The 26,557-nt window shown below is 35.8% G+C and overlaps 1 protein-coding gene across 9 annotated transcripts in view; it reads right to left on the bottom strand.

Moving 5' to 3' along the window:
* The window catches only part of LOC134797521 (dual 3',5'-cyclic-AMP and -GMP phosphodiesterase 11-like), a 251,840-nt gene that overhangs the window by 80,064 nt on the left and 145,219 nt on the right, over window positions 1-26,557 (bottom strand). For all 9 annotated transcript variants that reach the window (XM_063769772.1, XM_063769774.1, XM_063769773.1 and 6 more), the window contains exon 6: window positions 16,135-16,280. In XM_063769772.1, coding sequence (XP_063625842.1) covers window positions 16,135-16,280 — 146 coding nt within the window. The remainder of the gene's footprint in view (window positions 1-16,134; window positions 16,281-26,557) is intronic.

Raw genomic sequence — 26,557 nt, 5'->3', positions numbered from 1 at the left:
AGTCTCAAAGATGAAATATCAAATGTTAACAAAAACCTACCAAACTTACGATTAAAATACATACAAGTACATCCCGATCCCATCGAGTTGTCAAAATATAAGAAAACGTGTCGTCAAGAAGACGTAATCTCCAAAGTTGCGTAAATAAAGGATTTTTAATATAAGTCAGTAAGTTCTTGTTCGTGTCGCGAGATATTGTTTGGAGGTCCCGCGACTTGTTATATGTACTTTGTCCCGGAACTAAAAGGTCTTAGGTACAAAGGATTTATGAGTATCTTTTAACGTATGGCAGTTGTCTGCGTCATGTAAAGACGTAAGAGTTTATCTTCAGAAGATTCTTTTAAGATAAATTTTCGGCCAACCGTAAGTCTCAGTTTCACTTTAGTTAACGTGGACCATAAATTAACTTTATATATGAAATCAGGGAATATTGAAAAATATGGTGGCCAAGTCAAAAATGTTTTTATTAATTTATTCTAAAACACACTCCATCTTAGGGTTGAAATAAACCCGGAAAATTCCCGTTTTTTTCCCGGAAAACAACAATGTCACTTAGTTTATAAACTTTTCCGAAAAAAACAAATAATATCGGAAATAAACGAAAAAAATACGTAGTTTAAAAAGAACTTGTGAATTTTTCCATTTGTATTTAATCCTTAAAGGTAAAACTACACCTGCTTAGTCGTGTGTTTTGTTATCTAAATGCTGGCTGGCGATCGTTTGTGAAAATGTTTATTGACTTTGACGCTGTAGTTATAGTATAAAAAAGTTTAATTTCTTTCCCAATAAAACTGAAAATTACGGAAAAAAACGAAAATTTCAAAACGTCCTGAAAAAAAACGATTTGAGTTTTTCGAGAATTTTCAACCCCACTCCATCTACATAAACCCTTGCGAACTTTCGTTTTACGTAGCGAAAAATATTGTACTTTATTCTTCGTAATCTTTACAGAGATAACAAAATGACTTAATCACATTAATTTATTTCGTTACTAGAATTATATTAACGTCTTCCACTGAAGTGTTTCTCGTCAACGATTTATCTTTATTAATCTAGAATCTAGATGTAATTAATTAAACGTCAGAATGAAAGCCGCTTTGGGTTTCGTTACTAAGGCCTTCGCTGGTATTTATTTCTAAAACTTTGCAGTGCTTTTAGTTTCTAACCATATATTAAACGGAGTCATCAGCATCACCCGGGGATTATGGTGCGCAAAGGATTTAAAGAAAAGTAGAGCTAGTTAGACTACTTTTAAGAAAATGTATATTATCCCATGAAAAGGTTCAGGTCGTGTCATACCAGAAGGTTAAGGAGTTGGCAGAGGACCGGACGAGTTGGAGATTGCTCCACCGACAAGAGCACAGCTCTTAAATATAAAGAAGAAGATATTATCCCATTACTATTAAATGTCTACTTTATTGATTGAGCTTTATATTATTGCTATGATTTCATTTAAGTTTAGTTTAATTAGTTAAGTTTAATTTTAGTTTGTAACATAACATATGTAATAAAATATGAAGACCATTTGGCAATTCGGAATTAAAATAAGTGATAGCTTATACGTGTTTCCACCGACAAACTCATACAGTCCACCACTAGATATCTATACTTCTAAAATCATAACTCTTCCATCACGGCTTTGCCATCACATAGTCGGGAAAAATTAATCCATAAAAGAACACATTACAGGAAATCCTGACCGCGTCCAAAAATGGCCAATAAAATGTAAAAGATAAATTGTCCTGAATTGCCAAAGCAATAAATGCTAAATAAAGCACAGCTAATAAAACTGTCATGTCGGGATGTTTATTTGACGGAGCCGTAAGTCGGGTCGCTAGTAAAATTCATAATGGAGGCAGCTAATTTATTTGTGCTGCGCTTTGCAGCTTTGGTAACAAAAGGTACATTACACATAAAATATGTGTATTATTATGATAGAAGATAATCATACAGATATCCCTATAAGGTTTCATAACTGTCATATTTTGTGACAATTTTTTAAATATTGACTATGATTGAAGTTGGAACAAAGTGTTTCAGATTTGGTAGATTTGGTGGATTGTGCAGAAAATAAAAAATTTGAAAGCATAATATTGAGCTGAAGAAAAAACTGAGCGTTAATTGCATCAAATAAACTTTTCTATAAAAAGTAAGCAATTTGTATCACTTAAATATGTACATAAAATATTGTTTCATCGTTGTAAACACTGATGTTCTATTCCAAACTAACTTAGCCGTTGAATGAATAAAAATATTTTTTTAAATATTTGGACAATGATCCCATAATAAGTTCTGACGTCCAAATAAACGTAACATTTTAGCACTATACATATTGTTCCCGAGGGATGCTCATATTTATGTGTCCCCGATACACAATTTAGTGTAGCGCAGAGGCCACTCACAACCCTTTTTGTTCCTTTTATTAGGTCGAACTAGTGTTGGTAGGAACTCGAGTCCTTTGAATCTGAATTTGAAGAACTCAGCTCGTTTTTACGAGACTCGGCGCTTAAAAAACTTTCGAGTCTTAAGTCCCGAGTCGAGTCCTTTGTTGAGTCTTTTTTAAGAGCAACTCAAAAGGACTCGAGCCTCCGGATAAAGACTCCGTCCAAAATGTTATAGGTTTTTCCTAAATAACAGTACAGACATTTAGCGTTATTGTATGATTTGTGTAAGTAATCCACAAATTTTACATAGAGACAATGCATTTTGAAATTGTTTGTACAAAAAAATCAAGAATTCTCTAAAAAGGACTCGAGTCTCTACAAAAGACTCGGGTCTCTAACAAGTTGAAAAGAAATCGAGTTTAGACTTAATTATAAGAGTCTGAAAAACTGAGTCGAGTTTTGAAGCAGAGCACTCAAAGGACTTGAGTCCTAACCAACACTAGGTCGAACTTACTTGGCCGTTAAATTTGCGCAAATATAGCTGCATCGCTATTGTTTCACATACTTAGAGGTGAATTACAACACCAATATTTAGGCCAACAGAGGTGAGTTACTGAAAGGTTATTTGCGGCGTTCCATGCAGAGAAGGATACTTATGCTCCATGTGCATAAGGATACTTCTGCACATGGAGCTGCTGGAAAGCCACATTGTTACTTACAAAAGACATGCCCTTGCAAAAGACGTCTAATTAACTCAACGGGCTTAGTTTTGCCATTGGCACTGCGTACCGACCTCCCTGGCTCAATGTAGATACTTTTATTGACGCTCTAACCGAGTCTGTTAGTTCGCTCTCCGCTTTTGATCATATTGTTCTTTTGGGAGATTTTAATATTAATGTACAATCGCCTAGTGAACCGAATACAAAAAAACTTTTAGCCTTTCTCCGTTGCTTGAATCTTGACCAATATGTTAACCAACCCACTCATTTCACTGAGCACTCGGAAACCCTTATAGATCTTATTTGCAGTAATATTAAAGTATCTCAAGTATACATAGATTATATCCCTGAGCTTAGTAGCCATGCGTTCATTTCTTGTACTTTACACATCAAAAAACCCAAGCCATGCCCTATATGGATCACTTATAGACCATTCAAAGATATTCCTCTGACAGAATTCAACAAGCTTATTGAATCAACTGCCTGGGAACGACTTTTGTGCGACAATATCAATGACTCATTAGCATCGTTTAATTCTTATATATTGTATGTTTTTGATTTATATGCTCCTGTAAAGAAAAGTCGTATAAAAAATCAGAGTTATCCTTGGGTAACACCTACAGTTAAAGAGATGATAAGGTTAAGAGACGAAGCGCATACTAGGAGCCGCACCACGGGCCTAGATTCTCATAAATTATATTATAAGGAATTAAAAAGCGTAGTTAACCAAGCCATGTTTACAGAGAAACAGGCTTACTTTAAGGAAAAAATTAATACAATATTACCTAAAGACTCTCGTAAATTATGGAAAAATATTAAACATAGTATAGCTGATTTTAAAAGTAAAGAATCCAGTTTGCCTTGTCACTTCAATGACCCAAATTTAATTAATAAAGAATTTTTAAATATTCCCAAAACCAGTGTTAAAATATCAACTCTTACTTACTTTGAACACAATCGTTACAATTCCGCAACCTTTAGCTTGAAAACCGTTGATCAGAATACAGTCTCTAAAATAATTACAAAAATGTCATCTAACGCTCAAGGTATAGATGGTATCACGCGTGATATGATCCTTTTGACGCTTCCACGAACCCTCGGGCTAATCACGGCTTTAATAAATCAGTCAATATTGTCAGGAGTATTCCCTGAAGTCTGGAAGGAAGCTCTGATAAAACCAATCCCTAAAAAAAGTAATCCTTTAGAAATTACAGATCTCCGACCTATAAGCATCTTGCCTTTCCTATCAAAAATCATTGAAAAAGTAGTGTGCCAACAGATAACTGAATTTTTGGAAGCTAACAACATTCTACCATCCAAGCAATCAGGTTTCAGGGCTGGTCATAGTACTGCAACTGCCCTGTTAGATGTAATCGATGACATCCTAGCAGAGGTTGATGCAGGAAATGGGACAATCATGCTATTACTGGATTTCTCTCGCGCATTCGATACCATAGACCATAATCTATTAATTTCCAAGCTGGCTTTTTATGGTTTTGATTCTCTTACCCTGAAATGGTTTTCTAGTTATTTAAACGGTCGGCTGCAAAGAGTAAAACTAAATACTGAGAGTGGTTCTAGCCAGATTTCTGAAGCTTCCCTTGTCTCCCGTGGTGTTCCTCAGGGTTCAATATTAGGCCCAATCTTATATATTCTATATAGTGCAGATATAATTAATTCCATTCAGAACTGTAAATATCATATTTATGCTGACGATCTGCAGGTGTATTTGCCTGTCAAGCCTATTGATACTCCTAGTGTAGTCGATAAAATCAATGGCGATCTGGAACGGATAATTCAGTGGTCCAGCCGAAATAGTCTGGTTTTAAACCCTCTCAAGTCAAAATTCATAATATTAGGCTCCGATAAGCAAAGACGTGAGATTATCAATTGTAACCCTGTTATTAAAATCGGCACGGACAGTATTGATCAGGTCACAGAAGCTAAAAACCTAGGCATTCTTATGGACGGGAAACTAAATTTCCATAACCATGTGATAGATATTTCGAGAATCTGTTTTTATCGACTAAAAATACTATACCAAGTTCGTAAATATTTGTCAACTGATGTTAGAATTGCTCTTTGTGAATCTCTAGTCTTATCAAAACTGAATTATGCAGATACGGTTATAGGAAGATGCCTTCTATACAAAACAAAAAAGCTCATACAGCGAGTGCAGAACGCATGTGCTCGATTTTGTTTCGTTATACCGCCCAGAACTCACATAACACCTTACCTTAATAACAGCGGGTTGATGAACATGGAGTCACGTCGTTCTTTGCATTTCGCATGTATGCTATTTGGCATTATTAAGTCATTGACACCCCAATATTTATCAAAAAAATTGCAATTTTCTCAGCGGCATGTTAGAGAAGCTACTCGTCTTATCTGCCCACGGCACAATACAACTGCATTTCGTGGTAGTTTTAGATATTCTGCCACGAAATGCTGGAACAACATACCGCCGCCCATAAGAAACTCTCACTCTATTTTATCTTTCAAAGTAAAATACAAAAAATATATTTTGAATTTGCAGAAATCTGCTCAAAGTTAGATCACGCGTAAGTGCCAAGTTTATTATTTTCAGTGAATAGTTTAATGCAATACTAGATAAATTCTAAGTCTTACAAATATGTTATTAAATAAGCCGTACATCATATTATACTTAATAGGTCAAATTGAAGTAATATTTATTTGTGATTTTTGTTCTGATCTCAATTTAGTTTAACCAATATTAGTTAAGTTTACGTGCTGACGCGATCGCTTGGACAGGTCTCCACGGAAGACCAGCGTCAAGATACCTGAAAGGTAACTTGTCTTCAAGCTGAGGGGAGATCTATTTAGTGACGTTTATGTTTTTACTTATAAAAGTGTTGTATTAATTTTAAGCAATACTGTAAGCGCCCTGAATAAATTTATTTTTCTTTCTTTCTTTCTTTCTAATTATGTACCCAAGTACATGTACAAGGTCCCAACTTCCCAAGACCTTTCATTAAATTTGTTTCACTACATCAAAGGACAATAAATAGCTAAAGTCTTCTTTTATTTTAGAAATTGGTTACAAGTGACCGAAGAACGCTTTTGTATTTCGAAAATAATTAAAATCTTGTTTATTTGTAGCCCACTTAATTATTTAAGTATTTGTAAGAATGAGATGAAAAAAATGTTAACTATAAATAGCTTAGGTATACAGTGTGTTTTTTTTAAGTGGGACAGTATGGGGAAATCCTAAAGTATAAGAGATACAGGGAAACTGTCTTAGGAAACATTAGGTACTTTTTTGTGAAAAAAAAATTGGTATAGTCAAAATTTTGGTCAAGTGTGAGTTGTCCCTAAAAATGATTAATTTTGATGAAATTTTTTTTTGACGCACATCTACTCAGTTTCATGAGGGGATCATTTTATTGTATGGGAAGAAAAAAATCGGGACAGCAGAAGTTAGGTAAATTTAATAAAATAATTTTACATTAAAGTAAATGTTCAAAGTGGCCTCCCTCTTGTCGAATGCAGGCACGAGCGCGTTTCAGAACACCTCTGGTAGCTTTAGACAAGGCGTTGTGATGTATGTTGTTCAAATGATAATGCACTGCGTCTTTTAACTCTTGTACCGAGTTGTAAGTATCTGCATAAATTCGACCTTTAAGGTACCCCCAAATGAAAAAATCCAACGGTGTTAAATCGGGTGAACGTGGTGGCCATTTAATAGGGCCATTTGTGCCCATCCAGCGATCAAGAAAATGTTCATTTAAAAACTGTTTCGTAGCGATACTATTGTGGGCAGGGGCGCCGTCTTGTTGGTAGATGATATTATTCAAATTATTTAATGGAATTGCCATATCCACTAAATCCACAGCCATGTTTAATATTTCCTGATATTTTTGACTATTCAATGTTCCATGGTAAATCTTAATGGCAAAGATTTTATTATCTAATATTGCACACCAACAATTAAAGGAAAAGCGGACCTGGTTATGGGTTGCCGTAGTTCGGAAGGGGTTTGTACGTGCCCAAAAATGATTATTTTTTCTATTGTACATGCCATTGTTTGAAAAATTGCATTCATCTGTCCAAATAATCCGGCTTGGAAAAGACGGGTTTCTAATCGAGCATGCTACAAACCACTGGCAAAATGCTAATCTCCGGTCAGTGTCTCCTGGAAGCAATGCTTGTACAAGATGACCTTCTATGTAACACTTGTACTTGTAAGCCTTCAATACCTTTCGTACTGTAGATTTATGCACACCGATAGTGTTAGCAGCTTCCCTCAATGAGGCTTTTGGGTAGGCTTCAAAATATCCTAAGATTGCGATAGTTGTAAATTCATTTATTACTGTGGCTCGTCTCTTCCGTTTTAATTTAAAACAGCCTCCCTTTCTTAAATTTTTCACCAGTTTGTCAAAAATTTTGCGGTCCGGTTGATCGCGGTCCGGATAACGTTCCCGATACCACTGTAACGCATTCACAGAGCTACGATAATTTACAAAATACGCTTCAATTAAATCTACTTTATGCGAGTTTGGTAATTCCATGACGAAAACTTAACATAATGTTAACTTTAAACAATGAAATATCAAGTAAAATACTGTTTGTTTCAAGAAGTTCCAAATTTAAAATTTGTTTTTTTTTTAAATTAGATTTGTAAGGTAAGGCTCGCGTAAGAATATCTTAAAGTATTTTAATCCTTTTTAAACCAAATAAAGTGTTCCAAATTCAAATGTAAAACTGGAATAGGCAATATTTTTTAAATAAAAACCTTGCAGTGGGCAGTGGTTTTCAATTTACACGGGTTGTAAAAATTAAAACGATTTTCTTAAATTTGACTAACTTCTGCTGTCCCGATTTTTTTCTTCCCATACAATAAAATGATCCCCTCATGAAACTGAGTAGATGTGCGTCAAAAAAAAATTTCATCAAAATTAATCATTTTTAGGGACAACTCACACTTGACCAAAATTTTGACTATACCATTTTTTTTTTCACAAAAAAGTACCTAATGTTTCCTAAGACAGTTTCCCTGTATCTCTTATACTTTGGGATTTCCCCATACTGTCCCACTTAAAAAAAACACACTGTATAGGTACGTTTTTGTGTAAAAACTTCGGACTTGGTTTTTACACTTTTTACACAATAACTTGCTTTACCGGCAGTTAGTGCATAAATATTTGCTATGAAAATGGCCCGTTTTTTTACAAATTAGAACAATTGGTACTTTATTACAAAAAATCTTATTGGTAACTAATAATAAATTTCATCGAAGTCCTTAGTGTTTTCGAGAAACCATTTTAACATTGAATGTTAAAATTAATATTATTCTGTATTATATATAAAAATAATTACCAATAACTTTGCGGTAAGTGTAACCACAGCCTTATTTCTTCTGCATCGCTATTTAACTTTTTACAAAGTGTTCCAGTCAGAAGAGAATTTTTAAAATGGGTTAAATTTACTGTAACTTGCGAACGATCACTTGGCCGTGGCATTTTGTAACGCAAACCGCAACATGGAATATAAAAAAATATTTATTAAGGTTAAATTGAAAGTGTCTTGCTAGTTTTAGTACAGAATGCTTAAATACCCGCTTAATACGATCACGTTAAATACATAACCCACGCATTACACTGGTCCCTGCAACTTATTCTCATAGGTACATTTTTTTAAGGTTCATATACTTTCAATTCACTTAATACACTTCAGTTAAATGTCACTCTTTATCCCTTTCAGAATTATAAAAGAAAATGATTTTCTCAATATACCGGGTGTAGCCTATAACACGAGCAAATAATTAAAACATAGATTGTACTCCTCAAACGGTGACACTTTTGTTCAACAACTTTTAAAAATTATGAAGTATTTAGACTTCCTATTTTTCATACAAAATAAATATTATCTTCAATGGACGCCATCGCCATGCCATATCATTTGTTATTGACGTTGCTTGTCATGCCTGAAATATAACAAAATTCGCAATACATTGCGTCTTAGAATAAACTTTAAAATGTATTAAAAATCAAACCACAAGTTATTTTTAAAAGTTGCTGAACAAATGTTGGTCAGTATGAGGGGTACAGCCTACAGTTAAATTTATTGCTCGTATTACAGGCCACACCCGGTATATAGCAGGTTACTTAGTTTTCATATATTCCAAGCATCCAGGACAATCTTTCACCAGCCAGAAAAAAATACATACTAAGAAAACTAATTAAGTACTCTGTCGTAAATAACGACGCAGTGAAATTGTAGAGGAAGTAAAAAATAAGTTAGTAGTAGTTCTGATCCGTAAGGCGGTAGGAATAACCCTGTTCCGGCCATGCTGAGTGCGACATTCATCATGTCAAATGGTTCTAAGTACGTGTGAGGAATACTAGATAAAGCCACATAAAAATAGACAATAACGATCAACAAACAAACAAACCTGGGCTTGCTGCCCAGGTTTGTTTGTAGATCGAATGCTTTATACAAAACTCTCTCAACGTTATTGTCTATTTTTATGTGGCTTTATCTAGTATTCCTCACACGTACTTAGAACCATTTGACATGATGAATGTCGCACTATTTGTTTGTAAATTAAATAAAATTGTATAAACAAGAAGTCGTGTTTGAGGTGGTCCAAGCGACAACAAATCTAATAAGGCCGCTAGTATACCTATGTCCGTCGTGTTCAACATACAACGGAACGTGTTTTGTGATTACGTCCAGTTTTGTATGTACCGACAGCTACAACCAGAAACGGGACCATTTCGTGACACTTTATTTTTCACTATGTTTTTTCTATGTTTGTCTATTGTCTGTGTGTTTACGAATAAAAAACTATTCTATTCTATTTTACCAAGAAATCTAGACATCGTTGCCAAACACGGACAATTTTCAGAGATATTTTCGTCAGGTGACAACCAAAGCTCACTAATTACCACCACAAGTTCATAGCCATAGCGAACCGTATTAGTAACACAATAAAGTCGATTTTAGTTTAACAATTTTTTAGTAATTAGTGAGTTTTGGTTGTCCTGATACTGTCCATTGTTCCTGATACTGTGCTAACTTAGCCTTGAAGCTTTATTTCTGTGGGCGAAAACTTTTGGCCTTGCACTTGGAGACCGCTGAATCCTTGAATTCAACAAAGAATTTTCTTGTCCGGCACATTTCCTTTTAACACTTGGTCGTAATGAAACTTAAAGAGCATATTGTAAAGTTTTCACGTTGAGCCGTATGAAAACTTTAGCTAATGCTTGAAGTATTACTTCAAAAATTATAACAAAGGGTTTTTTATTTTTGTATTTATTTTTTAACCAAACGTGTTTTGTTTTAAAACCAGCTCAAAAAACATTAAATTACATAAAGGTGACCGCCACCGAACTATGGATAAAACACAGAATACTAATTTACAAGATTTGAATGTTTTATAGCTAACTAAAGAAAATAAAACAATTCATTGTACGTAAGAAACCTACCAGTCGTTAGCAAGACATTAAAACAATATGGTATACTCATTAGTGAGTAAGTACTAGGTTCCTAAGTAATATTCGCCTATTATCTCGCTTGCCTGTTTCGTTGCCAAGTCGAGCTAAGACGCGAGTAGATTAATATATAAGCTACACAATCCATACATGCTCTTGCATTTCATAAGGACATTAAGAGACTATGTTTTATAAGTGAACATATATTGTGTATGAAGCTCTCGTATTAATATCTAATTTATGAGAGAGAGGCTTTTTGTATTATAAGATTCATACATACATACATACATCACTGGCTCAGTGACCCAAAGAGGATTTTGGCCTCTGACACAAGAGAGCGCCATTCTGCCCTATTCTGCGCCACTTCACGCCAGTTGGGTATTCCGAGGGCGGACAGGTCTTTTTGGGATTCGTCACTCCAGCGGTATCTGGGACGTCCAGACGGACGTTTTCCCCCCGGGTGCCCCACATACGCTCTTCTCACAGCACGATCCTCCCCCATCCTCTCCATGCAGGTGACCAAGGCAGAGGAGTCGTGTGGCTAAAATAGCTCCCTATTTTTTCTTCGCCTCCAAGTTCCATCTTCCTCTCTGATAGGCCCCAGAATCTTCCGCCAGATTTTCCTCTCCGCCACTAGTAGCTTGCTCTCTTCTTTCTGAGTCAGCGTCCAAGCTAAGCTTTTTATAAGATTCATAGGATTTAATTATATCAAACATTTGTGTAAGTTAACTGTAAGATTTAGTTGGAATATTGCGTTTAAAAATAAATTGTTCATTTATATTGTTACTTATTGAGAGGTCAAGGGAAAATGACAGCTAGAGAATAGCAATTTCTTGCTGTCCAATCATAAGTTTTTATTAGATCTTCCAAATTGACAATTTATTGCCTCTTTGCTCAGCAGACTTCTTCGATTAGGCAAGAAAAGTGAGTTGTGTTATACTTTCATAAGTTACATATAACTATAATCAATTTAAAGCTGGCTCATTACAGTAAAATATGTGACCTTTTTTTTTAATATCCAAAGCGTCTTCGGGTTTCTAGCAACAGTGTCGCAAATATGTCTCCATGTATTTACTATGCACAAGTCAGCAGCTTTCATTCCTTCCATTTTTAATACCTCTGAGTGTTCAGACGAGGCACGTACATATGACATCTGGCAAGCTGGGTATGTAATAATATTCGGAGACGAGGATGCGCGTCATTTGATGCTTTTAGGCATACTTTGCAAGGTATATTTTATGGCAAGACGCGTGGAAATGTTGGCATGAATAAAACGTAAGGCTGTCGCGAGTCCCGGATCAATTTCGCATGACCACTTTTTGTAGCAATAGGTTTTTGCAAAGGGTATTCAAACTCTTTTATCAAAAGCTTCTCTCGTCTTAATGCTCTAGGCACGGGAACACGGCGCGAGTGGCTTGGGGACTCATGTCGCGCGCGAAAAATAAATAATTTTCTCTTTTTAACGTAATAAAATATTAACGAAACGTAACTTGTGTTCCTCAGAATCTATCAGAGACCAGCGCCACCGCTAGTCAATTGCTGCAATAAGTTGCAGTGTGCGAAAATTCTAATCTACAATATATTTCAGTTCAAGTTTTCGCTTATGAACTGCAAATATGCGTAGTCCTAAACAAACAAAAGACCTCTACTTATTACGCAGAAGCCGGGTAGAAATAATAACCTTTGTCTATATGTGACGTAATTATAATATAAGTAAGTATGGCATTATTGTTGTAGGGCCCAGGATTTATGCCGCTCTTTCATACATAATTAGAAATCTGAAATAATATTAACTTTTGTAATTCTATTTCATTTCATAATACCTACAAGAAGTAAGACAACATAAGTTAATAAAAATAAAATGTATATACATTTAATGCAGTATATGTGATGTCATTACATCGACGATAATGTCGATAATAAAATAGCTTGACGTCAATGTTTTACGTGTTACCTTCGCTTGTTTGCATACAAATGCATTTGTATTCTATATATTCTACGAGTCATATGTTATAGTATTGAAATAAATAAAAAACATTTAATTTAAATTTAAGCGGTGAAATATTGTAAGCACCTGCATTTGAACCGGAGTAAAAGAAGCTGTAATAAAAGTCATCCCGCGTTCGCTAATAAAGAAGCTAGAAACATATTTCACATATTCCATTTTACTGACATGATCTTAGTTTATGGATGCACGTGCATAATATACTGATTTAAACAGTACTCGCTCAGAAAACCAGTAAACACGAACCGACAATGGAGCGAAGTGGAAAACGAAAATATTCTGAATCAGTCATTATGTAGAAAGACACGCCGTGATATTGTTTGTAATAAATATGAACTTTCTCTAAAGGGGCTTTGGTCTGCGACAAGTTATACTTACCTTAAGACTCAAAATTATTAACCAGTCTAATAACTGTCGAATAGTAAACGTGAGGATTCCACGGAATCAAGCTCCTGATATACAGGGTGGCTAATAAATAAGTGCATTCCCGTTACCAGGGAGGTTTTGGGATTATACTGAGCAACTTTTACTACGGGACCAACATAAAATCGCGAAAAAATATTTGGCTGATTCATACATTTTGGCTGATCTATTTTCTATGGGAGGGTAAATTTTTATTTCGCGATTTCTGGGTTGGTCCCATAGTAAAAGTTGCTCAGTATAATCCCAAAACCTCCATGGCAACGGAAATGCACTTATTTTTTAGTCATTCTGTATATAACCTTTTGTTTACAGATACATATTGTAAGCTTTTCCGTCGTCGTAAAAATCGATCGCCATCATAAAATAAAATTAACGTGGATGTTAATTAGACTAATGGCAAATGGATAAGCGCAAAAGCTTGTTAGCACCAGGCAAACAAAGTCGTAAATGCAAACATAGCAATAATTGTCAAAGTTCGCCTGTCATTAGAAGGGTGTTATATTGCAGCGGTAAAATCTAACAATGAACTACGTAAAACAGCAACAGTTATAGCTGATCAAAAGTAGACCTTATCACGTTCAAATACGGTTTTCAAATGGTCTGATAACTGTGTTGATGACGGAATATGAATTAGCGTTTCCAGCGTTGTTTAGCACGCATTTGCTTGTGTGTATTCGTGTTAGCGAAACTGAATGTGCAAGAGCAATATAGGCCAGAGCTGGAAATCATTTGGTCCTAAATGCGTATTCAGTCCAATGTATCTCCCAAGGCTCCCAAAATTTATCCACACGTCCTGGGATGGAGCAAACTTGGATTATACACTGTTAAAAATTATGTAATTTTACATGCAAAAAAATTACATGATCCTGTAAAATTCCCGAAAAATCTGGGAAATTTACGGAAAAATATGACATTTTACGTAATTCTCGTAAATTTTTACGAGAATTACGTAAAATGTCATATTTTTCCGTAAATTTCCCAGATTTTTCGGGAATTTTACAGGATTATGTAATTTTTTTGCATGTAAAATTACATAATTTCATTTAAAATTACATAATTTTTAACAGTGTACTCATTTAGAACCAAATGAAGGTATTAAGATGATTTCCAGCTTGCTGGGAAATAATTCCTGTAAAAAATCTGATTTGACTGGCCTAATATAGACAGATAGAATTAAGTTGGAAGTAAAATCGAATTACAGTTGACGAAAAAAAAACATTGACTTGCATAGCCAAACATTTTGAAATCATCGATTATTTGTTACTATAGTCAAAGAGAATAGATAGTATAGAGGGGTCCTGTCATAGTAAATTTTGTAGTCATAGTAAATTTACTGCCATCTATCGACACACGACTAAAACTCAAAATGAAAACGTATAAAATTATCAAAAATATGTATATATATGGATAAATGATTTTATTATTTTTATATCATTTTGACCCATGTTCATTCACTGATATCTATGTGTTCAAATTGTTAAATATGAAACGGTGTCGTCACGCCATCTAGCCGAGAATAGGCCAAAGGTGTGTGCGCCATCTATCCGAGAATGACTTTTTCTTGATTTCCGAGGCACGTTTTTTCCTTAGACTTTATTCATCTTATACGAAGTTACATATGTCTTTGCTATAGTCCACCATTATTAGTCTCTAAATGATTGATTGGAAGTTTAGTGCTTATACAAAAACCATAATGATTTTGCCTATAATGGCGCACCGGTCAGTCGATTTATTCCGATTTGGGATAATTCCCATACAGATTAATTAGATATTTCTTCTTTAAGGAACCAATTGAACCCGAAACATTGAACGCCAGGGTTATAATTGTCAATTTGTATCTGTCGCTGTGGACATGATAGAGACAAAGTGACAAGAGTGAAAAGTATTACGCGTTTATCCACCACGACAAATTATAAAAAGTTGCGACCAAAATAAACTCGCAGGAACAACCCGTTGTATTATTATTTAAGGATATTAAATCATGCTCATTTTTCAGATTAGCCGAGAAAGACAAATGCGGTGGGGGACTCTGATTTATTACCTGGATGTAGATTAAATGTCATAATGATTCCCCTGTTATGATAATGTCACTCGAGATAACATAGCTCTTGCCGATTCCCCTTTTTCCTGTTTCAATGTTACGTTTTAGCAATCAGTAACTTTCTCAATAAATGGTTCGCCAGTAATAGAATTGAAAGTTGGAAAACGGGATTTTGCAGTTGAAAAAGGACAGATAATTTATTGTTAAGAAGGTTTAAATATCGATTCCAATTTATACATTTCTTCACATATATAGTACCTATAGTTGAAGTACCACAAAGAACATGGATGTCTTTGTAGGATCATTTATAGGAAAGTACTCGTAACGTACAGTCAGCAGCAGAAGTTGCTAAGCGGGCGAGGTGTTCAAAATTATCTCGACACGCTCTTATTCTCTTAAAAATAAAGTCGCCTCAAGATCATTTTGAACACCTCGCCCGCTTAGCAACTTCTGCTGCTGACTGTACATAACTCGTATATAGTAGAGGTATACTTATAGTAGAGATATACTCGTAAATAGTACACATTATTGGCTTATGCTACGCCGTAGCGCGTAGCCAGCTTTGGTAAATTCGTCAAATTTTAATCGACGAACGACTGTTGTGCAGCGTTCGGATAATCGAGGTTCTACTGTATTGGCCTTAGCGCGATGTACGAAGAGTAATATTTCTTTTTAAATGGATGGTAGTAACAACAGCCCTCATGCACTTAGACAGTAAAATGTTATACCTATATAATAAAATGTCTAAACCGCGTAAATATTATATTTTAAACAGCAATTGGTGGCGTAGAAAGAATAGGGAGCTAGAAGAACAGGTTGCGGCGCCTATTATAAATGGCGAGATCAAAGCCACACGACTCCGCTGACTCGGTCACCTGATAAGGATGGGAGAGGATCGAGCTGTGAGAAGAGCGTATGTGGGGCACCCAGGTGAAAAAAGTCCGCCGAGCGTCCCAGATACTGATGGAGTGACGAAACCCTAAAAGACCTATCCGCTCTCAGAGTACCCAACTGGCGTGAAGTGGCGCAGAATACGGCAGACTGGCGTTCTCTCGTGTCGGAGGCCAAGATCCTTTTTGGGTAACTGAGCCAGTGAAGTAATTCTTACCTGCCGTTCTGAGGATTCGGGGACGCCGCCTTTTCGCCCTGCACCAGGAAAAGGGACCCCCGGTCCGCGTCCAGGAGTATCGACACGTTCTGCAGGATCTTGTGGCACAGCACCCGCACCTCCAGCTCGTTGCAGATGTCTTTCACCTGAGAAACAATGGGATACGTATTAGTTAGGAATTTTAAGATTTTTGATGATTATTTTACGGGACTTAACCCTTTGACCGGTATCGTTTTGGGTCGTCCCATTAGTTCTTCGTCAAGTTCTTAAATTAGTCCTATTCTGCTTTCGTCACTCATTCTACATTGAAAGCCACCGACGATTGTGACGAATGTAGAATAAGTGACGAAAGCAGAATAGGACTAACTTAAGAACTTGACGAAAAACGAATGGGACGACCCAAGACTATTACACTTTGACCGTCAAACTATGTCGCGCGCGACACAACCTAATATCGACCTTCGTGCATTCCGTCAAAATTCACGATTACGCGCCGCACACGATAGCCGTGGCGTTCATAGGGTTAATGGGATGTGAACGTCGATTAGATTGAGTGACATCCCCAGCATAAAAGCGTATAAAATTATAGTCGACGCAACGTAAGAATAAAACTTGACAGTTATAATTTGACCTTTATATACAGCTACGGCGATCAATTAAACAGTAGGTCTTAGCGTAACTGTCAAATATTGGTTCTTACCGATTATAATTTAAGTACCCGCGTGGCCGAAACCATCGCACGCGTAACGTCACGTTCGAAATGACTGAAGAAATCATAAACTCTCGTTCAGTACAAACAGATATTCTATATACTATAGCAAAGAGAATTTGAAATAGAGAGTTACTGTCATGGTAAATTATGTAGCTACAGTACCTACATTTTCTGCCATCTTTCGACAGACGATTAAAACTATTAGGACGCCATTTGACTTTGATCATTATTCTTTCACTGATTTGTGTTAACTTGTTAAATATTAATATTCGCCATCGCTCAAAAAGATTGCACCATACCTTTGGCCTATAGTCGAGTAGATAAGTTAACACATATCAGTGAAAGAATAAGGATCAAAGTCAAATAGCGTTCTAACAGTTTTATCTTCTGTCGGCAGTAAATTTACAGTGGCTACATAATTTTCTTTAACAATCCGTCTCTATGAACTCTATTCTCTTTGACTATTCGAAACATACCAATGATGCTTGCACACACGAGAACATTGACTATCCATTTCAATTAAGTAAGCGACGGTAGAGCAATTGTGACGTTGAAAGTCAGCATATATGTCAGCATATATATTTAATACATTTCAGCCATGCAATCGTTTACTTTACTCCCAATGCACATAGCCAATATTGGCCGGTAGGTACCGTATGTGGCATTGACTACCTATATCATTATTCAAGTCAGCACTCAGGCGCTTCGTCTCCGTCCGCGGAAGGGTGTGAAGCGACCCCACGTGCAAGATCGAATTGACTGATGCATAACGTGTAAAGCTGGCAAAGCTAATTTCAACCTTGTTTTATCGGCATAGGGCTTAAAATGGATGGAACATATCACACGTGACTGCACAGTTGAAAATCGATTACAGCCTGAAGAACCGCCGGATGAATGTGAATGTACTGTTTGCAATTATGTTCAAACAATATTACGAATACGTCAGGTACTTATTCCGGTTTACTGTTTTTAAATAAAAGTGGAGTTACAAATTCAATTCATTAATAGTGAGTTAGTTTGTAAATAAGAACGTATACGCACGAAGCTACCTAATTATGCCTATAAAAAACAGTACCTATATATGGACGCTTGTCACACCCAGCGAAGTCACAACTATGTTACACGACCCTTTGACACGTTTGTTCACGGTTACGGCAGAATCACGGACAGATGCGAGCCCCTTAAGCACACTGTGCAATTGTGCATCCTTGGGAACTCGGGCAACCTTAATCACCACTATCAGGAACCATTGATTTACCCCTTCTTAATTTTTTAAGTGCAAAAATAAAATCTACAGGCATGTTCTCCGTTTACATTTTATTCCACGATTGCGATAAATATTATACATAGAAAACCACCCTAATAATAATCCAGTTAGCCTAAATCTGTACGTACGGCCTAAACACCTAAACAAACTTTGCCAAAGCAAATTACTGGTCAAACCCTCGGCAGCTTAGTCAGTCTAAGTTAATAGCCTGTTGACTCTTGACTGGAGTTTCGTGTTTTCTCTCGTTAAATTACACTCAAACCGACACCAGATTTTAAGGGCACTTAGTTGGTTAGCAACAGTTTGCGAATATGGCAGATTTTTAATTGGTATGCTATTTTGCTATAGCTAACATGTTCATTGCTGGCTTACGGAATTAACTACACTGTAAACATAACAAGAACTGAACTGAAGACGAAAGAAACTTATTTTTATCAAATACTGGATTGAAAAATTGATTCTAGATTCTTGAGTTGCCATTTTATTTCTACTAGTTCCACTATACCTATTTTTATTCCACATGTATGTTTTTTTTTATGTGAGAAACAAAACAATGCTAAACATCAAAGTTATTTTTGCCATAAAATGTACCTATTATGAAAACTTGGGTCATTACAAAGTTTGCCTAACGTTATGGGTGTAGGAAAACTTCATTCATGTTCCAAATTGCGGTTCTATTGTTTCAGAAACAAGCACCATGATTTGCGAATGCTGTTAAGCACTATGCAGGCTGTTTATTGTTATTGCTTAACCCTCTTGCTGCTATGCTAAAGTTAAAAGCGAGAAAAAATTAAACTACGGTAAACACAACCAATAATTTATTATTAGTCAATCACGCATCAATATTATTAGTTATTCTTTTGTTTACGTTTTGAATAGAAATATTGTTTCACTCCTCCGCCTTGTTGTCACTATGTGACGTGGGTTACAATTGCGTTAATTACTCTTCCATATTTATTATTATATTTCTGTGATTTTCGCTTAATCGGACGTTAACAGGAAAATGAAGGGTCCGAAAACAGCGATGCCTCCATAGTGTTGGTAGGAACTTGAGTCCTTGGAGTCCTCAAGACTGTTATAATTAAGTCTAAACTCGAGTTCTTTTCAACTCGATAGAGACCCGAGTCTCTTGTAGAGACTTGAGCCCCAACCCAACACTACACCTTCACCCGTCTCATCTCGTCCCGACAGGTTTAATTCACCTTCAACTTCGATTTCCGTCCAATTTCCGCAACTAAATGTATAGATTTGGAGCGAAATATTACTTTGAACTTATATTTGTTAATAATATTTTAAACATAGTATTGGCTCACTTGGGGAACCTGGAGTCCGCTCGTTACAATATTCTTGCAATATTTTCGAATTTGCAACCAATTGGAGATCTGCCTGTATTTTTGGCACTATGCCCGATTTTATTCATTTTTTTTTCTTGGCCCATTTGTGTGTCCCACTGCTGAGAAAAGGCTTCTCCCCTGGTTCTAAGAAGAAACAAATAGGCTAAGAAAAAAAATAAAGTTTGGACTGTACCTATATTTACATTTTACTCACCTAATAAATTCTGATTCATATTTAAGTACATTGTTGATATAAATTTACTGCGCAGCTTTCACCACTTCCGCGACAATTTCAGTAAAATATCGACGCCACAGGGTTGTCCATTAAAACATAATATATTCCACGGTGAAATGGCGGCTTTATACTTTAGATTTTATAAATAGTAGGAGCTTTAAGGACAAACTTCACTAATGTCTAAAACAGGCAATTTAAAGAACTGTTTAGTTTAACCCCGCTCTCCTACACTGTGTTATTGTATTACTACATACACATACCCTATAGTTATGTTGTATTAGTGTTTGTGAGTGGCTATTATGATGTTGGTCTCAAATTATAATTATTTCTTCTCCACGAAGTTCTTTTATATCCAATTGATCCAATACCAATTTTTAAAAATCATTCAGGTTGCTATAAATGAAAGAATTCTATTGTATTTTTATATTTGTTCATAATGCCGTCAAATAATTGTTCTGTTAAGTTATCAAGTTGTTGAAAAGAGTACGAAACTGTTTTCTTTATATGTAAGTATGTTACTATTAAATTTTGTGGTAACTTTATGAATTATGAGTTGGGGCACCGATTAATAATATAAAATTGTGTCCAATTAAACATTAAAACATCTCAGAGACAGGAACATTCAGATGTTGTAAAATATTCAGATATTGCGAGACACAGACATATTAACTATAGGTATTCTAAGTCGAAAACGCTCGACATGTTTCACTCCGTTTTCGTTTGTTCTGATGACACACGGAGTGATACATGTCAAGCATTTTCGACTTAGAATACGTGAGTGACCAGTTTTTAATATTTTTTACGTCTTAATGTGTCGTAGCAGCCCTATGTACCAACTAGGGTTTGCAATACGGATCCGAAATGTATAAAATTATCCGGATCTGAATCCGGATCCGCGGATATTCCCGTATATTTCAGATCCGTCGTGCAAACCCTAGTACTACCAACACCATGGCACCCATTGCCGTCCGCGGTCCAATGATGACACTTTGTCGCTTCGCTTGCGTAACTGCGTTCGACTGGCTGACCAGCACGGTCCTATTCTGGCTAACTGAGGTTACTACTGCAATTATTGGTGCACCTAGGTCCTAGCTGGGACCTTATTTGTTGCGAGTCACGGTCAACAAAAATACGAAATAGATGGCCTTTAAATTCAAGGAACGAGATTGGATTATAGTTTTTGGTTGTATCATAGTTAGATTGTGTCTTAAAATATTTTCTGTCCAAGCTACGAGATACGACGATAACGTCAGTGATGAATAAATACTTCAGGTCTTTTTGTAAAATAGCAATATGACGAAGTTCAATATTAAATTATCCTGAATGTGTACGTAACTTAAGGATGACTCACGCTAGACCGGGCCGGGGCCGGGCACCACGTGATCACCGATCAGCTGTCATAGAAAATCACATGTGGGACCGGACGCCTCGGCCCGGTCACGGCCCGGACTAACGTGAGTCACCCTTTAAAGAGAAGATATCGATACCTACTGTGAACCCGCGCCACTCTTCTCGAAGAAGTCTACGCTACGATCTGTTAAAATATCATTCTGAAGAGAAATTCCGTATAAATCAGAATCAGTTTCAGTAGAAACAAGCGCCCTGCATTTATTTAGCGACCGTGAATATTCATAGTCCTCATTGATGGCCGATGTCGACTGAAAGCGGCGTTTATCTACGAGCTTCTCACATAAACACTAACTTACTAACGCTCATATCTCTTGTCAACGCTTATTCCTAATATAAACATTATAAAGCAAGTGATAAAGTTCATTTTGCCACCACACGAAGAATAACATACGTGTATGGGGTAGTGGATAGTCAGATAATGTCCACGACGTATGTGTTTTGCTTTACCATATTTCGAATGACTGTTTATTTGGTAACGAAGCGGCTGGTTAAATTCGATTGGTGTTTTGTTTCGTCCATGAATGGTTTTACTAAATTAAGCGTAATTGTTGGGCCTATGTATTAAATGTCAAGCCGTTGATCGATAATTTAGCTACGCTTGAATTCGGTTGGTAGGATAAACATCTAATCAATATACGAGTACCTATGTTACAATATTGACCATTTTGACTTTGAATTTTCATTAACATATACATAAATACAATTGATGTTGTTGACATCAGGTAGGTTTTTCATAGATACTTTTTATACTTTGGATACGATATATAAATTCACCGGGTACAATATAGTAGTAATATGCATGACAAATAATAACAACATTAACAACCTGAAATGATATCTTATACATGTACCTATATATTCCAATGAATTCTATACACGACTAAATTGTTCCATTTCAGGAACGACGTTAGACAAACTACATTCACAAAAGAATGACTGATGTCTTATCTCCATTATTCGTACATCAAACGAGCCGGAAGAGCCAATGATTAGTTCCCGAGTAGCCGCAACAGTTTCACAACTATCGAACTATTCTTTCCATTCAATCATTCGCTCGTTGGATTATTTGTCTGAACGTTCTGACTGATGAGATTTACTTAGCCTCATTGTTTACCGTTGGGGTATTATGTAATATCGGAAAACATTATGGCAATGACATTATAATTAGATATTACTCGACCGTACTATCTATAGTTCTTTAAAATACCTAATTATAAACATCAAAACCATAAGACTCAGTTTGTAAACAAATAAATAATAGATTTGTTTAATTTATATTCTTTTATTTTTGTGGTAATTACTGTTTGCCAAATGGCTGAGCAAGGGTCTGAGTTTGTTTACATTATTTTTAACATAAATAAAAATGATAAACTATTTTCTGTAGGTACACCCAAAAACGTCGATTTCGGCCGTACTATTATATAAATAAACTTATTACTCTTATTAGCATAGGAGGAGAAGGTTGACAGAATTCTGACAGACTAACTGACAGGGGAGGCTTAGTGATAGCTGAGGTCCCGTTTGTCCTCTTCGAGTACGGAACCATAAAGAACGAAGTGTTAAATCCCTTTTAGTCCTTACAGGATTATTGGACCGGTCACGTTCGACCCAAATCGTCGATAATTAATCATTTCGTTTATCTACCGCGACAGGGATAAATTGCCATGGCGAATTAAACAAATGCCCTCCATCCCAACGTAGATTAGGTTCAGATGTGTTTGGGCAAATTGAACTCTGAATCATCCCATCTATTCTATAGGTTATCTACCTATCCTATATAGATACATAAATAAAATTGCGTAACATAAATGCCAATTCGTTTCGCTAAAAAAATACGGTAAAATGTAAAATATAGATATGATATGCATATAATCCATGCTTTCTTTGGATTAAGCGTCCCTTGCTTTTCTGTAATCGAAAGTCATCCTAAGATTCCACGGAAGGAGTAATTACCTAAGCAAAATTTCATTTGTTTTGAACTCTCGTTAAAGTAGACGTCTATTACTTGCTATTTAATACTGAATGAACATCGTAAAACTATATAAACCGCGAACATTGACACATTGTTACTACTTAATTTTATGCTAATTAAGTTCCGATGGCATTTACGGAGTGTGCTAAAAGTTTACTTATCCAGTTATGGAGATAATTAGCACGTATGTATAGTTTTGTTTCATTCGCATAATTATGCCAGGTTAAGATATATTCTCAAGTTCAAGAACAAATTTGTTAGATAATAGTAATAACGTTCATTATACGCTCACACTTTCGTCGAGAATAATTTATAATATACCTACATACCAGTACGGTTACCATCAGTTTGTCACTGACATAAACGCCGTCGAGAACGTAATTTACTTTCTATACATCCCGTTTGCACTAATATGCGAGTGCGAGCGAGATGTATAGAAAGTAAATTACGTTCTCGACGGCGTTTATGTCAGTGACAAACTGATGGTAACCGTACTGTAACCCTAGTATAAAATGACATTCGGTAGCGTGACGAGACGTATGCGTTTGCGTTAAGTCTCATTATGTATGGGATTTTGAGTTTCCAAAACGTCCCGCTTGGCGCGCTGTTCAAAATCCCATATGGGGGTCAAATATGCTTGCTATTTCGTCTTACACCTAAATACCTACAGGACTACCACCAGTTTTTACATTGACATAACGCTCACGTCTACGTAATTTACTTTCTGTACATCTCGCTTGCACTAATATGCGAGTACGAGCGAGAATAGCGAGATGCATAGAAAGTAAGTTACGTAGACGTGAGCGTATATGTCAATGTCAAAACTGATGGTAGACGTACAGGTTAGAAAAATTTAAATTAGGAATGTTTGACAAGTTTCCGTTAATTGACCGAAGCGAAGCGAAGGTCTACGTTTTGACTCGGGCATTTTGCTTTCGTATGTCCGGATGTTCTCCTCTACAGGTCGCAATTCTTAACCGATTCTCGTGAAATTTTGTGACCGAATTTTATGACTAAATAAAATTTTTTTGTCAATCCGGTTTTTGGAAATTTTTAAAAATGGCGGAGTCGTGATACCTGGCGCCTAAACAAATAGTCGTATCGATATCATAAGACTTTTTTCTTTTTGAAACATGTTTACAGAGTTAATAGCAAAAAATGCAGAAAAAAATTATCGCTGGTTTAGGCGGTATTTAGATATTTAATTTTAACTAATTTTAATTTGAGAAGGAGTAGCTAAATTTCGTCAACCCATCTAAGAACTATTTGGCTCAGTTTGTAAACGTTCGCTTTTTCTGTTTGCACAGAGGGTCTGGGTTCGATCCCCAGTAATTGTATGCTGGGATATTATAACTTTTTGTATTTTTTTACACATAAATTTCGTATTGTTTTTCTTTAATTTACTATACACCGTGTTTTATTGAATTCCGTTAACTTCGGGGTATAGTTAAGTACGTTTATAAGAACTAAATGGCATAGTTAATTTTCAAAAAAAAAAATTTTTTTTGTTTTCTTTTTTGTTTTTTTTTTTGTTTAAAAAGTAATTAAATGTAGCATATAGCGTTGTTGTAACACGGGCATTACATTTAACTCAACCAAACAATTGAAATCTGTGACATATCAATGTCATTTCGTACATCAATCGACCGAGATTGTACTTAAGTTTAGTAGCAAATGTATGAACTCATTCTAAACACTAATCAATATGTAAGCCGGCCCTAAGGCAAGTGTACACGCTTGTAGAGGCCTTATAGTAAAAAAAATAATTATGGATTATCTCCGAAATGGACTTAATTAGAACATCGGTGTCTTTGAGAAAGTTACTTGATTTAAGCTCAGGAATGCACCCTTGAAATTAACGGAAATCAAAAAAAACACGGTGTATTTAAAGCTCTTAGCACTATGTTATTTCAAGCTCTGCTCGCGAGGTCTACAGCTCACAGAGCCACTAGTAATAGTTCACAACACACAACACACACATATGCCGTATAATAATTATGATAATAATTTTACGGAATTCTATTGGCACAAGTCGGTTATAACTTTAGACTATTACAAAACATGAAGTTTTTTCATTAGTAGAAAATGTTCGCTTTGCAAAGATACGGACTGTAACAAAGTATCGAATAAATAACAGCATTAAAACTACCAAAATAAAACATTCCGCGTTATAAATCGACACTGAGTTAGAATCGACAATTAATAAAAATTTACATTCCTACGTTAAGTTTCCATTTCCTTCCTTATTACCTTGATATTGTTTTTAAGATAACAGTTTAAACTCTCGCGTTTTGTACACATATTTAATTAACATATTTAACGTTGACACATTTGCTGGGACGTCAGTCTTTCCGTGACCACAGCTGGCGCAACTCAGCTGAAACGTCGGAATTTAAGGTAAAAAGTTAAAAACAATGAAATTATATCGCGGTAGACCCGTTTGTGTAATTAAATATTGTTTTCAAGAATAATAAAATATAACTATACGAGTCAATCCTATTAATAACATTATAATCGTGAAGAATTGGATATTTGTTATTACTCAATCACGCATATTGGCTGAAATAATTTACTTACCTAGATGAAATGTGAAATCTAATCTTAATCTGGATTAACAAAAAGAACGAGAGGATGAAACGGGAGATCGAAAATTCTACGGAAATGCAAGAGCCAGTATACTACAAAACTTGCAAATAATAGCGCATCACTTCGCTGTTTGCATAATCATTATTGAAACGTCTATAAAGAAAGGCATCTAAAGCCTGCGAGTATGAATGCTTACTGTCAAGACCCCATTCCTTGCCTCATATTTATTGCACATTGCTTTTATTTTCTGATTTTTTCCACCGAACAGCAATATCCAACCATTGTTAAAGAAAGCTATATCATATTTATATGGTGATGGCGTGTAGACATATTTACACCCAATACCAAACATAATAAGCCACTCTTTAAGAGCCAACAGGAGTGGTCAATTCTCCATACAAACGTACTCGACTGTTTCCTCCGTGGTTTTTGAAGCTAGAGCAATGATTTTTCAACACAGATTATTATTGTCAATATCTGTTTCGGACCGTCTTGCTTTTTTTGATATTTTTGTTTTTTAAGGCTAACATGTTATGGCGAGTATGACTGCGCTTGAACGTACCGCCGACTATCGATCATAAATCATAAATAAAGATGCGAAAGACAGCAACGATTTACACAGAAGTATTTGTTGAACAGCTTTATCTGTTCCCGTTATCTGTCATTCGGTTAAGGATGACAAATACAAATCTAAAATCTACATATGTACGAGTAGATCCCTTTTGGGCGCTATTTAATAATAATGAAATTCAGCACGTAATAACAAAAAGTATTCCATTTGCTTTTTTATTAAACAAAAACTCTTTTTAGGGTTCCGTACCCAAAGGGTAAAACGGGACCCTATTACTAAGACTTCGCTGTCCGTCCGTCCGTCCGTCTGTCTGTCAGCAGGCTGTATCTCACGAAC

This window comes from Cydia splendana, chromosome 15 (assembly GCF_910591565.1).
Source record: "Cydia splendana chromosome 15, ilCydSple1.2, whole genome shotgun sequence".
Lineage (NCBI taxonomy): Eukaryota > Metazoa > Arthropoda > Insecta > Lepidoptera > Tortricidae > Cydia > Cydia splendana.
This window is presented reverse-complemented; position numbering and strand designations above follow the sequence as displayed.